This window comes from Muscardinus avellanarius (assembly GCF_963383645.1).
Source record: "Muscardinus avellanarius genome assembly, chromosome: 13".
NCBI classification, from domain to species: Eukaryota; Metazoa; Chordata; class Mammalia; order Rodentia; family Gliridae; genus Muscardinus; species Muscardinus avellanarius.
Genome location: NC_137799.1, coordinates 41,325,139 through 41,350,241, shown reverse-complemented (window position 1 = coordinate 41,350,241; position 25,103 = coordinate 41,325,139). Strand labels below are relative to the sequence as shown.

Here is a 25,103-nt window from a genome sequence, read left to right as displayed (position 1 = left end):
TGCAATCCTCCCGTCTCTGCCTCCCAAGCGCGGGGATCACAATTGTGCGCCACCACGCCCGGCATTAGGGATGCGCTATTACTGAGTTTATTTTTAGTTTTTTTTGTACAGGGGATTAAACCCAGAGGCAATCTACCTTTGAGCTATAACCCCAGCCCTACTTTATTGATTGATTGTGGTGCTGGGGGTGGAACCCAGGCGCTTTTCTACTTCCGGGCTATACTCCAGACCTATTTTTTTATAATTTGTAAACAGGGCCTCACTAAGTTGCTGTGAGCCTCACTAAGTAGCTGAGGCTGGCTTTGAACCTGTGTGATCTTCCTGTCTCAGCCTCCTAAGCGCTGGGATTACAAGCGTGTGCCACCATGTCTGGCTTACTTTATTTATTTTGAAACAAGGTCTCTCTAAGTTGCTGAGAGCCTTGTTAAAAGGAGTCTTGAGCCGGGCGTGGTGGTGCACGTTTATAATCCCATCATTCGGGAGGCTGAGACTGGAGGATCCCGGTTCATGGATAGCCTCAGCTACTTAGTGAGACCCTGTTTCAAAATAAAGAATAAAAAATAGGGCAGAGGGTGTAGCTCAGAGGTCAAATGCCTCTGAGTCTGTGATCCTCCTGTCTCAGATTCCCAAGTACTGGCATTATATAGGCATGTGCCACAACACCTGGCTTAATTTTACTTTTTTTGTGTGTGCTGTTGGGGATTGAACCCAGGGGCATTCTACCTCCAAGTCATATCCCCAGCTCGATATTTTATTATTATTATTATTATTATTATTATTATTAATTATTTTGGTGGTACTGGGGTTGCTGGAAACCCTTCTACCTCGGGGCTACCCTCCCAGACCTATTTTATACTTTTTATTTGGAAATAGGGTCTCTTAAGCCATCGTGGCTGGCTTCAAACCTGTGCGATCCTCCTGTCTCTGCCTCCCAAGTGCAGGGATTACAAGCGTGCGCCACCATGCCCGGCTCTTTATTATTATTATTATTGTGTGTGTGGGGGGGGTCTGGGAATGGAACCCAGGGGCATTCTACCTCCAAGCTACACCCCCTGCCCTATTTTTTATTCTTTATTTTGAAACGGGTCTCACCGAGTTGCAGAGGACCTCACTAAGTAGCTGAGGCTGTCCGCCAACTGCGTTCCTGCAGGTCTCAGCCTCCCGAATGCTGGGATTACAAGCGTTCGCCACCATGCCTGGAGGCTCTTTATTATTTTTTAATTTTTCTTTTTGTGTGTGTGGGTCTGGGGATGGAACCCAGGGGCATTCTTTTTCTTTTTCTTTTTTTTTTTTTTTTTTGGTGGTACTGGGGGTGGAACCCAGAGGCTTTACCTCCGGGCTATACTCCCAGACCTATTTTACACTTTATTTGGAAACAGGATCTCACTAAGTTGCTGAGAGCCTCACTAAGTAGCTGAGGCTGGCTTTGAACCTGTGCAATCCTCCTGTCTCAGCCTCGCAAGTGTGGGGATTACAAGCATACGCCACACCTGGCTGGAACCCAGGGACATTCTACCTCCGAGTTACACCCTCTGCCCTATTTTTTTAATTCTTTATCTTGAAACAGGGTCTCACTAAGTTGTGGAGGGCCTAAGTAGCTGAGGCTGTCTGCAAACCGCGATCCTCTGGTCTCAGTCTCCCAAATGCTGGGATTACAAGTATGTGCCACCATGCCCGGCTTATTCTTTTTTTGTTTTGGTGGTACTGGTGATGGAACCCAGGGGCCTTCTACATCTGGGCTACACTCCCAGACCTATTTTATATTTTATTTGGAAACAGGGTCTCTTAGGCCAGCTGAGGCTGGCTTCGAACCTGCCCAATACTCCTGTCTCAGCCTCCCAAGTGTGGGGATTACAAGCATGCACCACCATGTCCAGCTTACTCTTTTTTTGTGTGTGGTCCTGGAAGCCCTTCTACCTCCAGGCTACACTCCCAGAACTATTTTTACATTTTTATTTGGAAACAGGGTCTCCTAAGCCAATGCGCGCAGCTGGCTTCAAACCTGCGCGATCTTCCCAAGCGCGGGGATTACAAGCGTGCGCCACCACGCCCGGCCCAGCTTATTCTTTATTTTGAAACATGGTCTCACTACATTTTCAAGGCTGGCCTGGAAACTATAATCCTACTACTTCAGTCTCCCAATTAGTTGAGATTACAGGTGTATGCCACTGTACCCAGCTCCTATACAGCTTTTATCAACATGAAACTTAATGGTATAATGTATAAAGAAAATGATAACTGACTGGGCATGGTAGACACACCTGTAACTCCAGATACTCTGTTAGCTGAGAAAGAAGGATCCCAAGTTTGAGGCCAGCCTAGACAATTTAGTAAGCCCCTGTAGAAAAATTTAAAAAGGGTTAAGGGTATAGCTTAATGGCAACGCATTTGCCTAGCATATGTGAGGACCCAGGGGCATTCTACCTCCAAGCTACACCCCTAGGCCTATTTTTTATTCTTTATTTTGTTTTTAGGGGTTTTTTTTGGTGGTACTAGGGTTCCTGGAAGCCCTTCTACCTCCGGGCTACACTCCCAGACCTGTTTTCACATTTTTATTTGGAAACAGGGTCTCCTAAGCCAGCGCGCACGGCTGGCTTCGAACCTGTGCAATCCTCCTCTCTGCCTCCCAAACGCAGGGATTACAAGCATGTGCCACCACACCTGGCCTTATTCTTTATTTTGAAACAGAGTCTCACTGAGTTCCAAAGTGCCTCACGAAGTAGCTGAGGCTGTTTGCGAATCACGATCCTCCTGTCTCAGCCTTCTAAATGCTGGGATTACAAGTTTGTGCCACCATACCCAGCTTAATATCCAATACTGAGTATAGAAAAAGTAAACTTTGTGTTTGTGTATGTGGGGCGGGTACTAGGAATTGAACCCAAGGGTACTGTACCTCCGAACTACATCCTCAGAGTATTTTTTATTCTTTTATTTATTTTATTTTTTTGTGTGTGTGGTACTGAGGGTGGAACCCAGGGGCTTTTCTACCTCCGGGCTATACTTCTAGACCTATTTTATACTTTATTTGGAAACTAACTCACTAAGGTGGCTTTGAACCCATGCGAACCTCCTGTCTCAGCTTCCCAAGCGCTGGGATTACAAGCGTGCAGAACCATGCCCAGCTTTATTCTTTATTTTGAAATAGGGTCTCACTAAGTTGTGGAGGGCCTCACTAAGTAGCTGAGACTGGCCACGAACCCCGATGCTTCTGTCTTAGCCTTCCATATACTGGGATTACGAGTTTGCACCACTACATCTGGCAGAAAACTGCTTCTAATACTTTGGAGAGCACATCAACATTTCCAAAACACTTTCACAACAATTTCAATGAAGCCCCACAAAAATAAAAAATGTTATGGCTACCATGCTACCGCACATGATTTTTGGAAGAAGGCTAAGTATGAATAACAGATGAATATGCCAGCACTTCCACTTTACAGTTCAGGAAGCTAAGATATGAGAAAAATGACTTATCCAAAGTTACACAGTAAGTTGAGAAAGAGGCAATATTGAAAACAAGATCTCCTGGCCAAGTCATGCACAGTGGCCCACATCTATGTTACCAACTATTCAGGAGGCTGAGACAGGAGGGTCACAAGTTTGAGGCCAGCCTGTGATCCTATCTCTAGAAAGAAAAAAAACATCTCCTGGCCTCCTGGCCAATGGTGTTTCTACTTATTGTGTTATTTCCTACCACACTAGTATAACTTTTCAATCTCTAGCCCCATTTCTGCCACACCAAAAGCTCCTTAAAAAAAGAGGAAATTTACCAGATACTGCCATAGTATCGCTGATCCATGCAATGGAGAAGATCCAGTCCTTGTGTCCATCCTTGCAAAGGACAGAGTGGCAGGTACAGGGAGGAAAATAAAGAGGAAATTAGTCAAATAAGGATTTTAATGAACTCTCCTGAAAAACAAAGTCTGACTGAAACCATCTTTGTAAAAATGACAACGTGCAAGATTCTGCAATCTTTATTGAGGATCAAAGTTGGGAATAAAATTGGCACTGCTACGGGTAATCGGCAGGCCAGAGGAAGTGAGGCCCTGGTGTTCCACCCCTGGGTGTTTCATCTGGGAGTCCTCTCTTCTGTCTGGAACAGCCACGTGGCTTGTGCCTCATCTCCTCTAAGTCTCCCACTCCAATGTCCCCAGGACCCTCTGAAGTAGCACCTGCCCTCACTCCGCCCTGTGGCTGCTGCTGTTCATCTTCTCTATGCCACATACCGTACTCTGACATGGAACTGGCAAAAGCTCTTGGTTTATATCATTACATGCTGGTTTACATGTCACCTTTCACCACAATGCAGGCTTCGAGAGGGGAAGGGGCTTTACCTGTCTCATTCACTGTCGTGGCCCTGTAGTCTAAAACAAGACCTGGCCACAGGAACTTCAGCAGTTGCTAAATGAATGATTTAATAAACATGCTATCTGGCTCTGGGCAGTAAAATATATGTGGACACTGAGGCTTCAAACAGCAATCCAATGCTGTTGGCCCCTGAAGCATGCGGCTCTCCCTTTACCAACATACCTGACATGCCCGATGGGAGTCCAGTCCCCATTGTCTATCACCACCCCACACCTCACCACCAGGCCCCTGGAGTCAGCAGAAATCCAGAGAAACCGCACCGACTGAGGTGGGCAGAGGGTCCACATCACCTACTGGGCCGAGTCCCCTATGCCTACTGAAAAAACTTACATCTCCCACACACACGGGATCTAGTGTAGGCAGCCGATAGATGGCAAGACTATTGGGGTTGTCTCCTCCAGTGGCTAACAGGGTTCTTGAAGGATTCAGCTCAATGGCATGGATACCACAGCCTTGCTGGGTTACACCTCCTGGCTCCCGGTCTTTCAAAATGGGGATCTTAGTGATCTGGCTCGTCTGGACATCCACTACAAACAGCTAAAAGAGAAAAGGGATACATAAGTTGAACATAGCTTCAATTCTAGACAACACTCTACCACTGAACTATACCCCAAACATTTTTAAAGTTATTACATGCCAAACCCTGGGAACTATTTTGTGTGTGTGTGTGTGTGTGGTAATAGGATTGAATCCAGGGGCATTCTACCTCCAAGCAACACCCACAGCCCTATTTATTTATTTTTTGGTACTGAGAATTGAACCAAGAAGTATTCTACCTCGAAGCTCCACTCGATTTTATATCTTTGATTTGTATTGCTTTTGCAGTACTGGGGATGGAACCTAGGGGTTTTCTACCTCTGGGCTATACTCCCAGAACTATTTTATAATTTATTTGAAAACAGGGTCTCACTAATTTGCTGAGAGCCTCACTAAGTAACTGAGACTGGCTTCATACCTATGCAATTCTCCTGTCTCGACCTCCCAAGTACTGGGATTATAAGCATGTGCCACCATACCTGGCTTCTATTTCTTTATATGAAAATAGGGTCTCACTAGCTTTGAACCTTTGATTCTCCTGTCTTAGCCTGTCAAGTCCTGGCCTGGTATTACAGTCATGTGCCACCATACCTGGCTGACCCTGGGAACTATTAAAGGCATGGTCAAGGACACTATCCAAATCTAAAATGAAAATTAGTATAATAAAATGTTAAGCTGGGTGTGGTGGTACATGCTTGTAAGGTTTGTGGTCAGCCTCAGCAACTTGTGAGGCCTGCTGCAACTGTGAGACCCTTTTTCAAAATAAAGAATAAAGCTGGGCGTGGTGGCGCATGCTATAATCCCAGTGCTTGGGAGGCTGAGACAGGAGGATCGCACAGGTTCGAAGCCAGCCTAAGCTACTTAGAGAGGCTCTCAGCAATTTAGTGAGACCCTGTTACCAAATAAAAAAGTAAAAAATACGTCCAGAAATATAGCCCAGAGGTAGAAAAGCCCCTGTTCCAAACCTCAGTACCACAAAAAAAAGAAAGAAAGAAAGAAAGGGAAAAGAAAAGAAAAGAAAAGAAAGAGGAAAAAAGAAAGAAAGAATAAAAAAACAGGGCTGGGAGCCAGGTGTGGTGGCACACGCTTGTAATCCCATCATTCGGGAGGCTGAGACCAGAAAATTATGGTTCACCGACATCCTCAGCTACTTAGTGAGGCCCTCCACAACTTAGTGAGACCCTGTTTCAAAATAAATAATAAAGAATAGGGCAGGGGGTAGTATAGCTCAGAGGTCGAATGCCCGCCCTGCAAAAAAAAAAGGGCTGGGGGTGTAGCTCAGAGGTAGAATGACCCCAGGTTCCATTCCCAATACCGCACACACAAAAAAGAATAAGCTGGGCATGGTGGAACATGCTTGTAATCCCAGCATTTGGGAGGCTGAGACAGGAGGAACATGGTTTGCAATCTTTATTTGATTTGTAGAATGCCCCTGGGTTCCATCCCAAGTATTGGGGGGGGGAGGGTTAGGTGTAACATACTACATAAATGTAGATTAGGAATCAGTAAATTTTGCCCAAGATTCACAGAAAGTTTCAAATAGGGTTTGCATTAGGTAGTAGAAAAAAAAAAAAATTAGACCAAGAGAGTTTTCTACCAGCGTGGGCATTTTTTTTAATGGTAGTAGGGATTGTGTGTGTGTGTGTTTTATTGGGCATTATACCCTCAAGATATACCCCCAGCCCTATTTTATTTTCAAAGTCTCCTTAAGTTGATTAAAGACTACTTGCCGAGGCTGTCCTTGAATCTGTGAACCTCCGGTATCACCCTCCCAAGTACTGGGGTTATAGGCAAGTGCCACAATTCCAGGCTAGCATGGACATAATTTATATCTAATTTTCACATGCACAAAAACTTGTAAACAAAATATAATTCCCAGGACACCTCACAGCCACTATTTATTTATTTACTTATTTTTTGTATGTACTGAGGATTGAACTCAGAGGCATTCTACATCCAAGCTATACCTCCAGCCTAATTTTTTAATTCTTTTTTATTTTATTTTGCGGGTCTGGGACGGAACCCAGGGGCATTCAACCTCCAAGCTACACCCCTCCAAGCTACACCCCCTGCCCTATTTTGTATTATTTATTTATTTTTTTTAATTTTTATTTTTGGTGGTACTGGGGTTCCTGGAAGCCCTTCTACGTCCGGGCTACACTCCCAGACCTATTTTTATAATTTTGTTTGGAAACAGGGTCTCTTAAGTCAGCGAGGCTGGCTCCAAACCAGTGCGATCCTCCTGTCTCCGCCTCCCAAGCGTGCGCCACCACACTCGGCTTATTCTTTATTTTTGAAACAGGGTCTCACTATGTAGCTGAGGCTGCCGCGAACAGTGCTCTTTCAGTGTCAGCCTCCGGAATGCTAGGATTACAAGTGTGTGCCACCACTCCCTGCTTTTATTCTTTGTTTTGAAATAGGGTGTCACTAAGTTGCAGAGGGCCTCACTAAGTAGCTGAGGCTGGATGCAAATCTGGGTCCTACTGTCTCAGCCTCCCAAGTACCGGGATTACATGTGTGTTTCACCATGCCCGGTTTACAACCACTATTAAAACATATTATGAACAGAAAAAAATAATCTCTACTGTCATATATTGTACAGCCTAGGAGGATGAATTAAAATCCTGTGAGTGAGCCAGGCATGGTGGCGCACACTTGTAATCCCCACGCTTAGGAGGTAGAAGGGCTTCCAGGAACCCCAGTATCACATACACAAAAAAAAAAATCCTGTGAGTGCTGGGTACAGTAGCATGTGCCTGTGACCCCAGCTACTCAGAAGGATTACAATAGCAAACTGATATCATAAATATAAATATATATCATAAATGTGTGTGTGTGTGTGTGTGTGTGTGTGTGTGTGTGTTACTGGGGGTGGAACCCAGGGGCTTTTCTACCTCCAGGCTATATTCCCAGACCTATTTTATATTTTTATTTGGAAACAAGGTCTCACTAAGTTGCTGGGAGCCTCACTAAGTAGCTGAGGCTGGCTTCAAAGCTGTGCGTCCTCCTGTCTCACCCTCCCAAGAGCTGGGATTACAAGCATGTGCCACCACACCCAGCTACAACACTGATTTATTTATTTAATTTTTGTGTGTGTGGTACTGGGGGTAAAACCCAGGGGCTTTCTACCTCCAGGCTATACTCCCAGACCTATTTTATATTTTATGTGGAAACAGGGTCTCACTAAATTGCTGAGAGCCTCCCAAGTACTGAGATTACAAGTGTGCGCCACCACACTCAGCTTGAAATAAATAATTAAAAAAAAAAAGTAGTTGGGCATGGTGACACACACTTGTAATCCCAGTATTTGGGAGGCTGAGAGAGGAGGATTGCAGATTTGCAGCCAGCTCCAATTACCTAGTGAGGCCCTTTGCAACTCAGTGAGACCCTTTTTCAAAATAAAGAATAAAGCTGGGCGTGGTAGCACATGTTGTAATCCCAGTGCTTGGGAGGCTGAGACAGGAGGATCGCACAGGTTCTAAGCCAACCTCAGCTACTTAGTGAGGCTCTCAATAACTTAGTGAGACCCTGTTTCCAAATAAAGTATATAAAAAATAGGTCTGGCAGTATAGCCCAGAGGTAGAAAAGCCCCTGGGTTCCACCCCGAGTACCCCACACACACACACACACAACAAAAACAAAACAAAACAAAACAAAAAACTATTCACTTGTCTGCTTTCCTATTAAGCTAATGACTCTTTCCCAATTCTAAGAACAGCAGGCATATATATTTGGCTCTACAACCTTACCCTATAATGCAATAAATAAATAAATAAATAAATAAATATATATATATATACACACACACACATATACACATATATACATATATATATACATACACACACACACACACATATATATACATATACATATATACATATATATATATACTATTTATTTATTCTTTACTTTGAAACAAGGTCTCACTAAGTTGTAGAGGGCTTTACTAAGTAGCTGAGCCGGGCTGCTAACCTGGGATCTTCCTTTCTCAGCCTCCATCTTCCTGTCTCAGCCTCCCAAGTACTGGGATCACAAGTATGCACCACCACACCGGCTCCAAGCTATTTAGTAAAGGCTTCTACAGTGGATGAAAACTACTTGATACAAAGCAAGAGAAATACTGAGAACATTTTGTTCTGTGGAGGGCTTAGGAAAGCACAGTTTATCCTCACCTCACCCTTGCAGAGCAAGGATCAAGTAGCATGTGAAGGATACAACCTTCTCAAGTCTTCAAGGGAAGGGCCGGAGACGGGGATGAACTGGTGAATTGCTACACAATCCCTTTCCACACTGTGACAAGGGGCCAAGATTTCATGGGCTACTTCACATTAACCTACTGGGATCACTGCCAGAAACTGGAAGCCTGTCTAGGTAAGCTGAGGCTCAGGCTCCCTGCAGCTGACATTCTAGGACTGAGGGATAAAAAGCAATCAAAGACCACTGCTCTGGAAGATGTGAGACTAGTCCTACCAGAGTCACCAAATACTCTGACAACATAAAACAGAGGTTTAGGTATCTTAATCACCTAAATGAACATCAGATAAAGTGCAATTTCACATTGCCTGTAAAGTCAGAAACAATTTAGTGCTCATTTTACATGATTACAAATCCTCCAATCTATTTCCAAGTGATACCATCCAATCAACAAAACAAAACAAAAAAAAAAGCTGGCCACATGTGGTGGTACACACCTGTAATCTCAGCACTTGGGAGGTTGAGACAGGAGGACAGCAGGTACCAGACAATCCTTAGCAATCTAGTGAGGCCCTCCACAACTTAGTAAGAATCTGTTTCAAAATAAAAATAAAATAGGGTTGGGCTGTAGCTCAGAGGTAGAATGCCCCCTGGGTTCGATCCCTAATATTTAATACACACACACACACACACACACACACACACACACGACTGGGGGTGCTGGCATGTTGGTGCATGCCAGTAATCTTGTACTTGGGAGGCTGAGAGAGAAGGATCACAGGTTTGAGGATAGCCTCAGTATATAATGAGACTCCCAACAATCTAGGGAGACCCTGTTTAAAAAAAAAAAAAAAAAAAAAAAAACTAAATAGTAGAACGCCCCTGGGTTCAATCCCTAAAGCCACACAAAAAAGAATTAACAGGAAAACTTATGGACAGGGGTGTGGCTCTATGGTAGTGCTTGCTTATTAGCACAAAGTCCTAGATTTCATCCTTAGTACTGCACATAAATAATTAATTAAAAGGGGAACTTTATTTCTATTTACAAACTACTAAAGAGCAAAGATTAAAATTGCATGTTATTTACATATCTGAAATATTGAGATTATAAGCTTTTAATAATAATGACATTAAAACAATAATAGTCAGCTGGGCGTGGTGGCGCACGCTTGTAATCCCAGCTCTTGGGAGGCTGAGACAGGAGGATCGCATGGGTTCAAAGCCAGCCTCAGCTACTTAGTGAGGCTCTCAGCAACTTAGTGAGACCCTGTTTCCAAATAAAATATAGAAAAGGTCTGGGAGTATAGCCCGGAGGTAGAAAGCCTCTGGATCCCACCCCCAGTACTACCAAAAAAAAAAAAAACCACAAAAAACAATAATAGTCTTCCTCCACACCTGGGTGGAGGCAGTGCATGTCTGCAATCCCAAGAACACAGGGAGTGGAAGCAGGATTTCAGGTCTGAGGCTAATGTGGGCAACTTGGTGAAACTGTCTCAAAATAAAATTTACATATGTGTGTGTGTCTATGTGCATGCATTTATAAAGCAAGGTATGGTGATGCACACTTGCAATCCCAGTACTTGGGGGACCGAGATAGGAGGATCATAGGTTCAAAGGCAGCCTCAGCAAGTAGTGAGACTCTCATCAACCTAGTAAGACTGTTTCCAAATAAAACATAAAATAGGTCTGGGAATATTGACCAGGGGTAGAATGCCCCTGATCCCCAGAAACACACACACTTACACACAATTATGTTCATTTACTGTGGTATTGGGGACTGACCCCAGAAGCATTTTACCTCTCAGCACCTCCCAGCCCTATTTTTTATATTTTTTTGTGTGGCAATGGGGAATGAACCCAGGGAGGTCTACCTCTGAGCTACACCCCCAGACCTATTTTATTTTTATTTGAAAACAGGGTCACCCTAGGTTGATAAGAATCTCACTACTTGCTGAGGCTGTTTTTGCTTCCGTCTCCCAAGTACTGGATTTACAAGCATGCTCCACCACACCCAGACAGACTCCCTTTTTTAAGATACCTCAAGTATTTGTAATATAGGTAGTTCATGAATAAAGATTGGAAACCAAAGACTTAAGAGTTTGGAAATAAAGTATTCATTGATTTAAAAGGCAGATTAACAAAAGAAGCCATGCTTAGCTTATAGAACCTTTTTCTTCCTTGATAGGCAGTCATTCAAAGTAATCAGACCTGGAGAGGTATGGTAGGATAGGAGCTCAAAAAAATAAAAAAATAATAAAAAAAAACTGGAACCAACTTAATTATCTAGACTGTCTTATTAGTTTTTCCTAGGTTGGACGAGTGGCACAACTCAGTGGTAGAGAGTTTGCCTAAGCTATGTAAGGTGATAGGTTTGATCCAGCACAACAAATACACACACACAAATGCCTTTCCCCACACAGACGTCCTGCAAAGTTCTGCTCAGCAAAGCTTTGCTCAGAAAAGCACTACTCTCAGCAACCCAGTTACCCATCCCCCAAGGCTTAGGGCTGCAGAAAGACTACTCTTAATACAGCAAGCACTTTGCTGTCAAGCAAGTAGCTCTAATTTTCCACGAGAAAGGTGATTAACAGGATTATTCATTAATAAAGGCTAGATTAGCCAGGCGTGGTGGTGCACACTTATAATCCTAGCATTCGGGAGGCCGAGACCAGAGGATCGCAGTTTGCAGCCAGCCTCAGCTACTTAGTGAGACCCTGTTTCAAAATAAAGAATAAAAAATAGGTCAGGGGGTGTAGCTTGGAGGTCAAATGCCCTTGGGTTCCATCCCCAAACCCCCCCCCCAAAAAAAAATAATAATGATAAAGGCTAGATGTATCTGGTATGTTGGTGCATGGCTGAGATAGGAGGATGACAGTGTTGAGGCTAGCCTCAGAAACCTACTGAGAGGCTGGGTGTGGTGGCGCACGCTTGTAATCCCAGCACTTAGGAAGCCAAAACAGGAGGACTGCACAGGTTCGAAGCCAGCCTCAGCTACTTAGTTAGGCTCTTAGCAACTTAGTGAGACCCTGTTTCCAAATAAATTATATATTAAAATAAAAAGTGCTGGGGGTATAGCCTAGAGGTAGAAAGACCCTGAGTTCCACCCCCCAGTACCACGAAAAAGAAACCTACTGAGACTCAGATATGTAGTGAGACTCTGTTACAAAACAAAAAGATAAAAAGGGCAGGGGGTGTAGCTCGGAGGTCGAACGCCCCTGGGTTCCATCCCCAGACCCACAAAAAAAAAAAAAAAAAAAAAGAGCAGAGGTCTGGTTTGTGAAATATCTACCCACAATGCCATCAATATCCTTGTTGAGAAAGTTGCCCTTAATAAAATCCCAAATCAACCTTCTGTTAGGGCTGCTTAGGCCCTAACATTCTGGACCAAGAGTCTCCTCACATAAAGTAACACTCAGTTTGCAAAGCATTACCCTAAACAGAATTCATGGGTTCACAGCAGTGCTAATCCAAGCAATGCCCTATCCATGAGAAAGAGAAGCAGCAGAAAACCAATGACATACACCTGTAATCCCAGCTACTGAGGAGGCTGAGGCAAGAGGATCCCATGTTCAAAGCCAGCCTGGGTAACCTAGACCTGGTCTCTAAGTAAAAAATAAAAAGAGCTGGAGATTAGCTCAGTGGTGGAGCAGCCTTGGGTTCAATCCCCAGCACCTCCGCATCTCCCCAAAACAACCCTCTAGTACCATCACAAATAAGAGGCATAAACTCTATTCTTTTTTTGGTACTGGGGATTGAACATAGGGGCAGTTTACCTCTGAGCAACACCACCAGCCCTCTTTTACTTTTTTCTTTTGAACAGGGTCTAAGTTGCTGAAGGTCTCCTTGAACCTGCAATCCTCTCATGGTATACCATAGCACTAGCTTTCTGTTACCACTCTCTCTACAGCTTTATCCCAACCATGAATCCCTGCTGAAAATCCAAGGACCAGTTTCTCCCTAGTCCCCTCAAAGTAAAATCTTAGCTAGCTATTCAAGGTCTTCTATGATCTGATCAGTTCCAATTCTTTTAGACATCTAAAGTTTGTCATACTGGAATCTCACCATCCCTCATATAAGGCTGATATCTTTCACTAGATATATTAGCTAATACTACTATTGGTTTACATATACAAAGGCAAAAATAAAGGAATCATTTGTCAAATGCCACAAATCTGAGAGAAAATCAGTGTTTCTGGTTCTGGAAATTAAGCAAAGAGAAATACTAACTATAAAAAGAAAACAGCCTCCTTTGCTCGCAAACACTATAGGTCACAAGGACAAAGGAAAACAGAAGAGGTATGTATTAAGAGTAAGTTAAAGCTGGGTGTGGTGGCACACACTTATAATCCTACTACTTGAAAGGCCAAAACAGAAAGAATTGAGAACAGCCTCAGCAATTTAGCAAGGCCCTCAGCAACTCAGTAAGACTGTTTTAAAATAAAAAATTACAATAAGGCTGGGAATGTAGCTCCCAGATATAGAGCACTATTGGGTTCAACTGGGTTCAATACCCAGTATCACAAAAATAAGTAAATAAATAAATAAATAAAAGAGTAAATTAAAGCTGGGACTGGTGGCGCACACTTGTAATCCCAGTATCTGGGAGGCTGAGACTGAAGGATGGGGGTTTGAAGACAGTCTCAACTACTTAGTGACACTCTGTAACTTAGCAAGACCTTGTTTCAAAATACAGAATACACCAGGCATGGTGGTGCACGCTTGTAAGCCTAGTATTTGGGAGGCTGAGACAGAAGGATTGTGGTTCTTGGACAGCCTCAGCTACTGAGGCCCTTTGCAACTCAGATAAATGCTGTTTCAAAATAAAGAATGAAAGGGAAAAAAATAGGACTGGGGTGTAGCTCAGAGATAGAATGCCTCTGGGTTCCATCTCCAGTACCACAACATGAAATAAAATAAAAATAAAGAATAGAAGCTGTATGTGGTGGAGCACGCTTGTAATCCCAGAATTTGGGAGGCTGAGACAGGAGGATCATGGTTTGCAGACAGTTCAGCTACTTGTGAGGCCTTCTGCAATTTAGTGAGACCTTGTTTCAAAATAAAGAATAAGAAATAGAGCTGGGGGTGTAGCTTGGAGGTAGAATGCCCCTGGGTTTCATCCCCAGTATCGAAAATAAATAAATAATAGGGCTGGGGGTGTAGGTTGGAGGTATAATGCTCCTGGGTTCAATCCCCAGTGCCAAAACAAAACACCACAAGTGAGCAGGCTGAGGGACTAAGAAAAGGAAGTTTTGGGGAGAACTGTCTCCACTATTTAGTGTTGAAATACCTCTGTATAAAACAAGCAACCTTCAACAGAAGAGGAAATGAAAACCTGGCCCTAACCACCGTGATATTATTTCCTTCCTCAAAACGGTTTAAATTTTTTGCCTATGTACTTTATTTTGTGCTTCTGGGGATGAAAGCTAGGGGCCTCCTACCTCTAGGCTACACCTCCTGCCCTATTTTATTTATAATTTGGAAACAGGGTCTCACTAAGTTACTGAGAGTCTAAGTTGCTGAGGCTGGCTTCAAACCTGTTCAATCCTCCTGTCTCAGTCTCCCATCCTATTTTATTTTTATTTTGAAACAGTGTCTCACTAGTTGGGCGTGCTAGTGCATGCTTGTAATCCCAGGACCCTAAGAATCTGAGACAAGATAATCACAGGTTCGTGGCCAGCATCAGCAACTTGTGAGGCCCTCTGCAACTTAGTGAGAGGAGGTAGCTTAGAGGTAGAATGCCCCTAGGTTCAATACCCAGTACTACAAACAAATATTTTTGTTTTGAAACAGGCTCTCACTAGGTTGCTGAGAATCTTGCTACATACACTGCTGAAGCTGTCCCCACACCGGTGACTCTCCTGTCTCAGCCTCCCAAATACAAAGAATTACTGGCATGTACCACCATGACTGGCTTGAGTTCTCTTATTTAAGAGTCAACATGAAAGCTGGGCATGATGGTGCATGCTTCTAATCCCAGTACTTGGGAGGCTGAGACAGGAGGATCCGGGTTACAGGATAGCCTCAGCTACTTAGTGAGGCCTTCTGCAATTTAGTGAGACCTTGTTTCAAAATGAAGAATAAAAAGTAGGGCTCAACCACAGCACTGGGGGAAAAAAAAAAAAAAAAAAAAAAAAAGATGAAAATGTGTAAGTTTTGAGAAAAGGGGGCAGAACAAGAGGAAGAGATAATTAACAGAAGAAATAGAAGAGTATTATAATTCCTTCCCAAAAGAAACTTAATTTGCTAGCCAGGCCTGCTAGCAAATGCCTGTAACCCTAATACTTGGGATGCTGAAACAGGAGAATAACAGTTAGAGGCCAGCTTTAGCAACTTAGCAAGGAAGGGTCTCAGCAACCTAGTGAGACCCTGCTTCAAAATAAAGTGTGGCTGGGAGTGTAGGTTGGAGGTAGAATGCCCCGGGGTTCAACCTCCAGTGAGAGAGAGAGAGTGTAAAACTGAGCAGTGAGATGTCAGATGTTCTAGAGCATGTAGAGCCATATATCCAAGACCTAGAGGAAAATTCTTCAACCCCGATACTTACTGTGTTGCACTTCGTGCCACACACGACTTGCCTATGATTCAGCCATTGAGATGCAAACACTTTATTCAGGGTCCCAAGGTGAAACTCTCTCTCCTTCAGGAGACTGGGAAGCTGCTGTGCTGCGTAACCATGCAACACTCTAGAATAGTTGGTTTCATTCTGTAGCCTGACTTCCCGGTTCTTCAGGTAGTACACTAGGGATCTCTTCACTGGGGGGAGTCTTTTCCTTTTGTGAAGAGAGTGATCCCAACCAAACTGTAGAAAGCAACATCAGAAATCAGAAACCAGGGATTTGGCTACATTTCTTCAGAACAAGAAATCCTACTGTATTAGAGAAACAACCAAGAACTCATCCTGCAGGATTATGTACAACAGAAACACAACAGAACAAGAATCTCAATCCAGAAAGTCCAGTTTAACTTTTACAGTATTGAAATGATGTCGCTCATAGTTAACCCTACAAAGAAAATGGAAGCAAGCCAGGCCTGGTGGCACACGCTTGTAATCCTAGTACTTGGGAGGCTGAGACAGGAGGACTGCGGTTTTCCAACAGCCTCAGCTACTTGGTGAGGCCCTCTACAACTTACTGAGACCCTGTTTCAAAATAAAGAATAAAAAATCGGGCTGGGGATGTAGCTCAGAGGTAGAATGCCCATGGGTTCCATACCCAGCACTGCAACAACAATAAATAAATATATAAATAAGAAAAGAAAATGGAAGCAGAAAAAAACACTGTCAAAGGTTTACTAGACCTCTGAGGAGGGGTTTAGATATTTTTTACCCATCCTTGATGGGTAAAGGAATGAGAAGTTCAGTGATTCCCACACCCACCTGGGCTACATCTCTACTCAGCCCCTTCTCCCTCTCTACCAATACTCCCCATAGGACATCGCAGGTGTAGCTCAAGGAGCCAGAGTGGGGTCCCAGGTCTCTCAGAGATGTACTATCAATGGCCGCTCCTCTGTCATTACGCCCGCACTGTAAGCAGTTGTCGAATTGGAAAACTCAAAATGCCAACGAGGTGGGAGGCACGGGTAATCCAAGCCCAAGAAGGCCTTCCCTTCTAAAGGGATGACACCTGGTAATTGCCATTTCTTCTAGCGGTCCAAGCGCAAAAAGGACTAGCTCGGACGCAGATCTCCATTGAGACACCCATTCCTCGGTGAAGGACGGAGTCAGCCCCACTCCTGGGGCTTCTTGGAAGGCGGACTTCCCTCTCCCTATTAACCTCTGGGAGGTTAGTTTTGTTCCTGGTTCCCCTTGACTTTGGCTTCCTCTTCCTCCATAGCCATGATTCTGGTTTCTCCTCAAGCCCTATTCCTGGCCACAGACTTTCTGAGGAAGGCCCCATTTCTGAGTTACCCTTTGGCTCCTGACCCCTCCGGCCTATTTGCTTTCCAGTGAACTCCAGAGAAACTAGCCCGGACTCTACAGCTCCAGGCCCGGGTCCTGCCCCGCCTCTCACCACCGACCTTGGACCCTGATCCCAGATCCTGGATCTGCAGACCCTAACCCCTTTTGGTACCTCCCTCTCATCACCCAGCCCTCACCTGCGGGCCCTGAGCGTCGCTCCCAGCTCCTGGCGAGGCAGGCGCTTTCCGCTTCCTGCTAACTGCTTTCCGGGCCATAGTGGGCAGCGCCGCCGCGGCCCCGCAGCCACATCGGGCGGGGGGAGCGAGGGGTGGCAGGGCAGAGGGTCATATACCCGCCCCGGGGCCGCGCGCGTCTGTGCGTCCGGCCCGGAAAATGACCCGGACCCGGGACGGCAGGAGAAAAAAGGGAGGCGGACAGAAGGGAAGGAGGGAGGGAGGGAGGGAGACTCGGGGCTGGGAAGGGGAATAGGAAGGGGAAGGGGAGGTAGGAATCGGCAGCTTTCCGACGACCGCGTCTGGAAAGGACGGCGAGCCGAGAGAACCAAAACACCCCTCCCCCTCGCCCGCGCTCCGTCACCCGCGCGCAGCCGCACTTCGCAGCGCGTCGCCAAGGAGACGCCGCCGGGAGGAGAGGGGCGGGAGCTGGGGCTGGAAGGCGAATTCGTGGCTGTTGGTTAGCCACCGCCCGCTCCTTCGCAACGGTCGTTGGGAGACCGCTGGTGGTGGACGAGCTGGGGCCAAAGGACTCCGGCTCCTGGCCGCCGACCTCCGACCCCAGCGCGCACGCACGCACGCACGCACGCACCCGGAAGTGGGCAGGCCCCGCCCCCGGGAGGGATCCCGCCCCGCCCCGCCCCGCCCCGCCCCGCCCCTGGTGCGGCTCAGCTCCCCCAGCCAGCTTCCCAGGCTCTGTCCCGGCGCCCAGGATTGGACTCGGTGGAGGAGGCATACATCCCCAAACTCCTGCCTCCAGGTGGGATCTGGCTCGGAAGCCACAGTCGCTTGACCAGACTTTCCCACCGCTGAGAACCTGCCGGTCACTGCCAGCCCAGACCTACCCGCGAGCCTCAGGCTGCCCTCTCCCCTCCCTGGGGAACCCGCAAGCTCCATTCTCCACTCAGTCCCTCTATCCCTTTACCTGTGACCTCAACCCCCTGTAGATTCCCATGACCTGCCATTCGAAGCACATTGTCTTTTGTGCTTTTTCAAACAGACCTCACGCTATAATATATGTCACTGCCTGCTTCTCTCTTGGAAAGGTTCCGTCTCAAAATTGGATGAAATTCTGAGCCACAGGAAAGAAAGAGTAGCTTTTTTTGTTCTTTCCTTTTTTTCTTTCTTTTTCCTTTTCCTTTTCCTTTTTTTTTTTTTTTTTTTTTTTTTTTTTTTTTTGTACTAGGGATAGAGCCCAGAGGCGCTTTACCACTAAGGTACATCCCCAGCCCTTATTTTGAGACAGGGTCTGCTAAATTGCTGGGATTGGCCTCGAGCTTGTGATTCTCCTGCCTCAGGCTCACCGGCAGCTGGAATTACAGGTATAAGCTGCCTCGCCCAGCTAGATAGTGACCATTTTGGCCAGTCAGCCCAGTTCTGGCTGGAAGTGGTCGCTAAACACGGGTGTTTCAGCCCCCTTCCCCTCATGCTGGGGATGGATTCCAGGACCCGGTTCATGCTAGGCAAGTGCTCTAGCATTGAGCTACACCCCAGCTACACCCTCCGGGTCCCATAAAAGGGATTTCTCAGGATCACCCTTGCCTCCATTTTCTGAAGATCCTGAAGGAATTTGAGTGCCAGCCTCCACTTTCCTCAGGCAAAGAAACCTTTGGAGGAATCAGGATGCTCTTGCTTGAGACTGACTGGTCTCTGGCTGAGGTGCCCAGTTACCTGCTGATCCCTTCAGGCTTCAGGCCTCCTACCTCCAGGGAGCTCTGTTGGCCCATCTGAAGTTCTGTCTACAAGGATGTTTGGATTTGTTTTTCAAGCTGAGCCAAAGACCAAATTGAGACAGGATCCTCCGCCATCCCAAGTTGGCACTGCCGTTATCTAATGCCGCCTTGGGAAAGGCAGCTTCACCTTTCTTGGTCAGGCCTGTCCCTTGAGAGGCATGTGCACAGTGAGGTCAGGAGTGTGTGGGTTTCCTTTTGAGTCTGTTGTTCTATCTGTGTCTTGCCTCACAATGCTTTGGATGACCCAGGATCCCATTGGACAAGAGCCTGGAATCCTTTGGGACTCTTTAGGCCCAAGCTGGGTTGGGCTGGGCTCCTTGTCTCTTCCACCCATGTCAGAAAGGCACACCAGACCTGTTGCAGGCTCATTCTTGAAGTTGTTGTATTTTATCTTGACTTCCCAGGAACCATCCCCAAATGTACCTCACAGCAGACCTCACCATTTCAGTGGAAATAAAAGCAGAATGTAAATAAAAGCCTGTTAGGAAACTTAAAAGCTCATGACTGTGTTGTTGTTCTTGACAGTGCTGGGGATTTTAACCCAGGGCCTAGTGGTGCTGTGGATTGAACCCAGGGGCATTCTAATTCTGAGCCACACTCCCTGCCCTTTTTTAAAATTAACTTTTTTTTTTGGTGGTGGTACTGGAGTTCCTGGAAACTCTTCTACCTCCGGGCTACACTCCCAGAACTATTTTATATTTTTATTTTGAAACAGGGTCTCTTAAGCCAGCGAGACTGGCTTCGAACCAGCACATGCTTGTCATCCCAGCGCTTGGAAGGCTAAGACGGAGGATTGCAGGTTTGAAATCAACCTCAGCTACTTAGTGAGGCTCTCAGGAACTTAGTGAGACCCTGTTTCCAAATAAAATATTAAAAAAATAGGTCTGGGAGTGTACCCCGGAGTTAGAAACCCCTTAGGTTCCATCCCCAGTACCACAAATAAATAAATAAGTAAATAAATAAATACAGGGTTTTGCTAAATTGCTGAGAGTCTCACTAAATTTCTTTTTTTTTTTTTTTTTTGGTGGTACTGGGGGTAGAACCCAGAGGCTTTCTACTTCCAGGCTATACTCTCGGACCTTTTTTATATTTTATTTGGAAACAGGGTCTCAATAGGTTGCTGAGAGCCTCACTAAGTAGCTGAGGCTGGCTTCGAACCTGTGCGATCCTCCTGTCTCAGCCTCCCAAGCATGGGGATTACAAGCGTGCGCCACCACGCCCGGCAAGTCTCACTAAATTTCTGAAGCTGGTCTCTAACCAGTGATCCTCCTGTCTCAACTTCCCAAATACTGTGGTAACGAGAGAGAGAGAGAGAGGATGAGAATGTGTGTATGATACTTGGAATTGAATTCAGGCCCTTGTGTGTGCTAGGCAAACACTCTACCACTGAGCTATGATTGTGTTTATATGTAAGTGTGAGTGTGTGTGGGGGTACTGTGAATTGAACCACAATTCTCAGGACATTCTACCTCTGAGCTATATTCCCAGCCCTTTTTACTTTTTGTTTTGAAACAGGGTCTTACTAGGTCTCCCTATATACATTGTTGAGTCTGTCCTCAAATCCTCAATCCTCCTGTCTCAGCTTTCCAAGGACTGAGATTATAGGCATATGCTAGCATGCCTGGCCTCTCATGATTATTTTTGAAAAGACTGATAAGTGGCCCCCACCTGTAATCCCAGTATTTGGGAGGCTGAGACAGGAGAATTACAGGCTCAAGGACAGCCTTAACAACTAAGTAAGACCCTATTTCAAAATTAAAAAAAAAAAATAAGCCAGGTGTGGTGGCACACACTTGTAATCTCAGTGCCTGGGAGGCTGAGACAGGAGGATTGCCCAGGTTCGAAGCTCTCAGCAATTTAGTGAGACCCTGTTTCTGAATAAAGTATAAAATAGGGCTGGGGGTGTAGCCTGTAGGTAGAAAGTCCCTGGGTTTTACTCCCCAGTACCACAAAAAAATTTTTTAAGTAATAAAAATAGAACTGAGTGTGGTGGTGCACACTTGTAATCCCAGTACTTGAGAAGATGAGACAGGAGCATTTCAGGTTTGTAGCTAGCCTCGGTAACTTAGTGAGGCTCCGTTTCTAACTAAAAAAGTAATAAAATGGGGCTGGAGATGTAGCTCAGAAGTAGAATATCCCTGAGTTCAACCCACAGTACTACAAAATAAGTAGATAAAATTAGGATCTGGGAATGGTGGCACATATTGTAATCTCACTAGGATTACAGGTTCGTGGCCAGCTATTTCCTGATGCTTTCAGCAACTTAATGAGACCCTGTTTCAAAATTTAAAAAAAAAATAGGGTTGGGATATAGCTTGGAGGTAGAATGCCTCTGAGTTTAATTAAATAAGGTAAAATGCCTCTAGGCTCAAGGTTCAGTTAAAAAAAAAAAAGTAGCTGGGCATGGTGGCACCCAGGCTTGTAATCTTAGTACTTGGGAGGCTGAGATAGGAGGATGCAGGTTAAAGGACAGCCTCAGCAAGTAGTGAGACTCTTCACCTACCGAGACCCTGTTTCCAATTAAAACTAAAATAGAGTCAGGCATGGTGGTGCACACTTGAAATCCCAGCATTTGGGAGGCTGAGACCAGAGGATCACGGTTCATGAACAGCCTCAGCTACTGAGTGAGGCCCTTTGCAACTCAGTGAGACCCTGTTTCTAAATAAGTAATAAAAGATAGGGCAGGGGGTATAGCTCAGAGGTTGAATACACCTGGGTTCCATCCCCAGACTTGCAAAAAGAAAACCAAAACTAAAATAGGTCTGAGGTTTGGGAGTGTAACTGGGAGGTAGAATGCCTTTGGGTTTAATTCTCAGTAACACACACACACACACACACACACACACACACACACACACACACACACAACTGATAATACCAAGGATTGGTGAAGAGGTAGAATGATTGGAACTTTCCTACTTTGCAAGTAGGTATGTAATTTAATCCACCAATTTGAAAAAATCAAGCGTGCGCCACCACACCCGGCTTGAGACCCTGTTTCAAAATAAAAATAAAGCTTGTAATTCCAGTACTTGTGAGGCTGAGACAGTAGGATCCCAGGTTCAAGGACAGCCTTACCAAGAAGTGAGACTCTCAAGAACAAACGGAGAGCTGTTTCAAAAAATACAAATAGCCAGGCATGGTGGCGCACGCTTGTAATCCCAGCATTTGGGAGGATGAGACTGGAGGATCGCAGTTTGCGGACAGCCTCAGCTACTTAGTGAGGCCCTGTCTCAAAATAAAGAATAAAAATAGAGCAGGTGGTGTAGCTCGGAGGTTGAATGCCCCGGGGTTCCATCCCCAGGCCCACAAAAAATAAATAAATAAAAATCAAGAATAAAAAATCAGGCTAAGGGTGGAGCTCAGAGGTAGAATGCCCCAGGTTTAATTCACAGTACCACAAAAATAAATAAATAAATAAATAAATAAATAAATAAATAAGAATTACTTCATTAGGAAAGTGTTCCCTGGTCTCTCTATTTTTAATTCCTCTCTTTAATTATGTTTTATAGCATTATATGTTTCTCTTTCATAGCACTTAACACAGTTAAAAATTTACATTTATTTGTATGATTTGATTAACATCTGTCTTGCCCACTATAGTGTAAGCTCTTTCAGAGCAGAAAGGATGGCTGTTTTTGCTGCCAGTGCGTCTCTAGTGCACATGCTTGCACACAACAGAGTTTTGTCAAATAAGTGAATAAATAGGTCTTATTAGCCGGGCGTGGTGGCGCATGCTTGTCATCCCAGCATTCGGGAGGCTGAGACCTGAGGATCTCGGTTCATGGACAGCCTCAGCTACTTAGTGAGGCCCTCGGCAACTCAGTGAGACCCTGTTTCAAAATAAAGAATAAAAAATAGATCAGGGGGTGTAGCTCAGAGGTCAACTGCCCCTGGATCCCATCCTGAAACCCCCCCCCCAAAATATATATATAGTTTTATTTATTTATTTATTTATTTATTTATTTATTTATTACTTTTGCAGTACTTGAAATAGAACCCAGGGTAGTTCTACCTCTGAGCCACACCCCCAGCCCCTATATATATATTTTTTTCTTCATTTTGAAACTGCGTCTCACTGAGTTGCAAAGGGCCTCACTAAGTAGCTGAGGCTGGCCGTGAACTCGGATCCTTCTGTCTCAGCCTCTCAAATGCTGGGATTACAGGCATGCGCCACCACGCCTGGCTCCTAATTTAATTATTATTATTATTTTTTAACATTTCAGCTTCTGGTGAGTATTGGCTCCTCTCTCGCTTTAGCAGGGCACTTGACCGTTGGCTATATTCTCTCTTTTAATGAGCTATGACTACATTCTGGTTAGAGGATATGAATAGAAAAGATGTTAGCAATTCTCAAGTCATTCCCTTAATAGGAAGTTTCTGGCCCTTTGCTTCCTCCCATTGGAATGCATCAGAGGTGAGTCAGCGCTGACCCCATGGGCAGGTGTAACGCCCAGGGGATGGTGGAGCAGCAACGCGGAAGAGAAGAAATGAGTCCCGGGAGGACCTTCGGGAGGGCCTATGACTGAGCTGCTGCTCTCCCAGAGACAGAAGAAGAAACTTTACTTTGATGAAGTCACTAATATTTCTTGTTTCTAGTCAATATCTGAACTAAAACAGGAGGAAGGCAAATGAGGGCTGGGGATGTGGCTCAGTAGTAGAAATTTGCCTAACATGTATAGGGCTTTGGGTTTTTGTTTTTGTTTTTGTTTTTGCAGGTCTGGGGATGGAACTCAGAGGCATTCGACCTCCAGGCTATACCGCCTGCCCCATAAATATATATATATGTATTATATATATATATATAATATATTATATATATATAATTATTCTTTATTTTGAAAAAGGATCTCACTGAGTTGCAGAGGACCTCACTAAGTAGCGGAGGCTGTCCGTGAAGCGTGATCTTCCTGTCTCAGCCTCCCGAGTGCTGGGATTACAAGTGTGTGCCACCACACCAGGCTAAGGCCTTGGGTTTAATGACAGCACACAAGAGAGGAAAGAAAAACTAGGCTGGTGGCCACACCTGTGATTCCAGATCTTGGGAGGCTAAAACAGGAGTAGTACCTGTAATCCCAGTATTTGAGAGGATGAGATAGGAGGATTGCAGGTTAACGGCCAGCCTCAGCAACTTTGTGAGACCCCTGTTTCTTCCTTTTTCTTTTTTTCTTTTTCTTTTCTTTTTTGTGGGTCTGAGGATGGAACCCAGAGGCATTCTACCTCTGAGCTACACCCCCTGCCCTATTTTTTTTTTTATTATTCTTTATTTGAAACAGTGTCTCACTAAGTTGCAGAGAGCCTCACTAAGTAGCTGAGGCTGGCTGCGAACTACCATCCTCCTGTCTCAGCCTCTTGAATGCTGGGATTACAAGCGTGCACCACCAGGCCAGGCTTAAGAGACCCTGTTTCTTTTTTTATTTATTTTTTTGATGATACTGGGGGTGGAATCCAAAGGCTTTCTACCTCCAGGCTATACTCCCAGACCTTTTTTAATATTTTATTTGGAAACAGGGTCTTACTAAATTCCTGAGAGCCTCACTAAGTAGCTGAGGCTGGCTTCGAACCTGTGCAATCCTCCTGTCTCAGCCTCCCAAGCGTGGGGATTACAAACATGCGCCACCACACCCGGCTAAAAGACCCTGTTTCAAATTAAAGGAAAAAAAAAAAAAAAGGAGCCAGGCATGGTGGTACACGCTTGCAATCCCAGTATAGAGGAGGCTAAAACAGGAGGATAGCAGGTTCGTGGCCAGCCTCAGCTACTTAGTGAGGCCCTCTGCAACTTAGTGAAACCCTGCTTCAAAATAAAGAATAAAAACTAGGGCTGGGAGGTGTAGCACGGAGGTAGAATGCCCCTGGGCTCCAGCCTCAGTACAGTATTAAAATAAATGAAATTGTGTTGGGGATGTAGCTGGAAGGTAGACTGCCTCTGGGTTTAATCCCCAGTACCACAAAAACAAACAAAACAAAAACAAGCCAAACTGTCTCCTGGTTTTACTTCTTTCCTTTCTTCTTCCCTTCCTCTTTTCTAAGTTTCCTTTTACTGTTGTCAAATGAAAAGGTGCATACATACACAGAGACATTTGCTCCTCCATATTCCACGAGTTTCAGATTTGCAAATTGGGAATCAACAGGTTTCTATCT

At 45.0% G+C, this 25,103-nt stretch overlaps 1 protein-coding gene across 1 annotated transcript in view; it reads right to left on the bottom strand.

Moving 5' to 3' along the window:
* DCAF12 (DDB1 and CUL4 associated factor 12) overlaps positions 1–17,271 on the bottom strand; it is a gene marked incomplete at both ends in the record, with an annotated part of 31,159 nt that extends 13,888 nt beyond the window's left edge. The window contains 4 exons of the mRNA XM_080708727.1: positions 3,771–3,831; positions 4,699–4,905; positions 15,644–15,898; positions 17,194–17,271. Of these exons, the coding sequence (XP_080564853.1) occupies positions 3,771–3,831; positions 4,699–4,905; positions 15,644–15,898; positions 17,194–17,271 (601 nt within the window). The remainder of the gene's footprint in view (positions 1–3,770; positions 3,832–4,698; positions 4,906–15,643; positions 15,899–17,193) is intronic.
* Between the last annotated feature and the right edge of the window lie 7,832 nt (positions 17,272–25,103).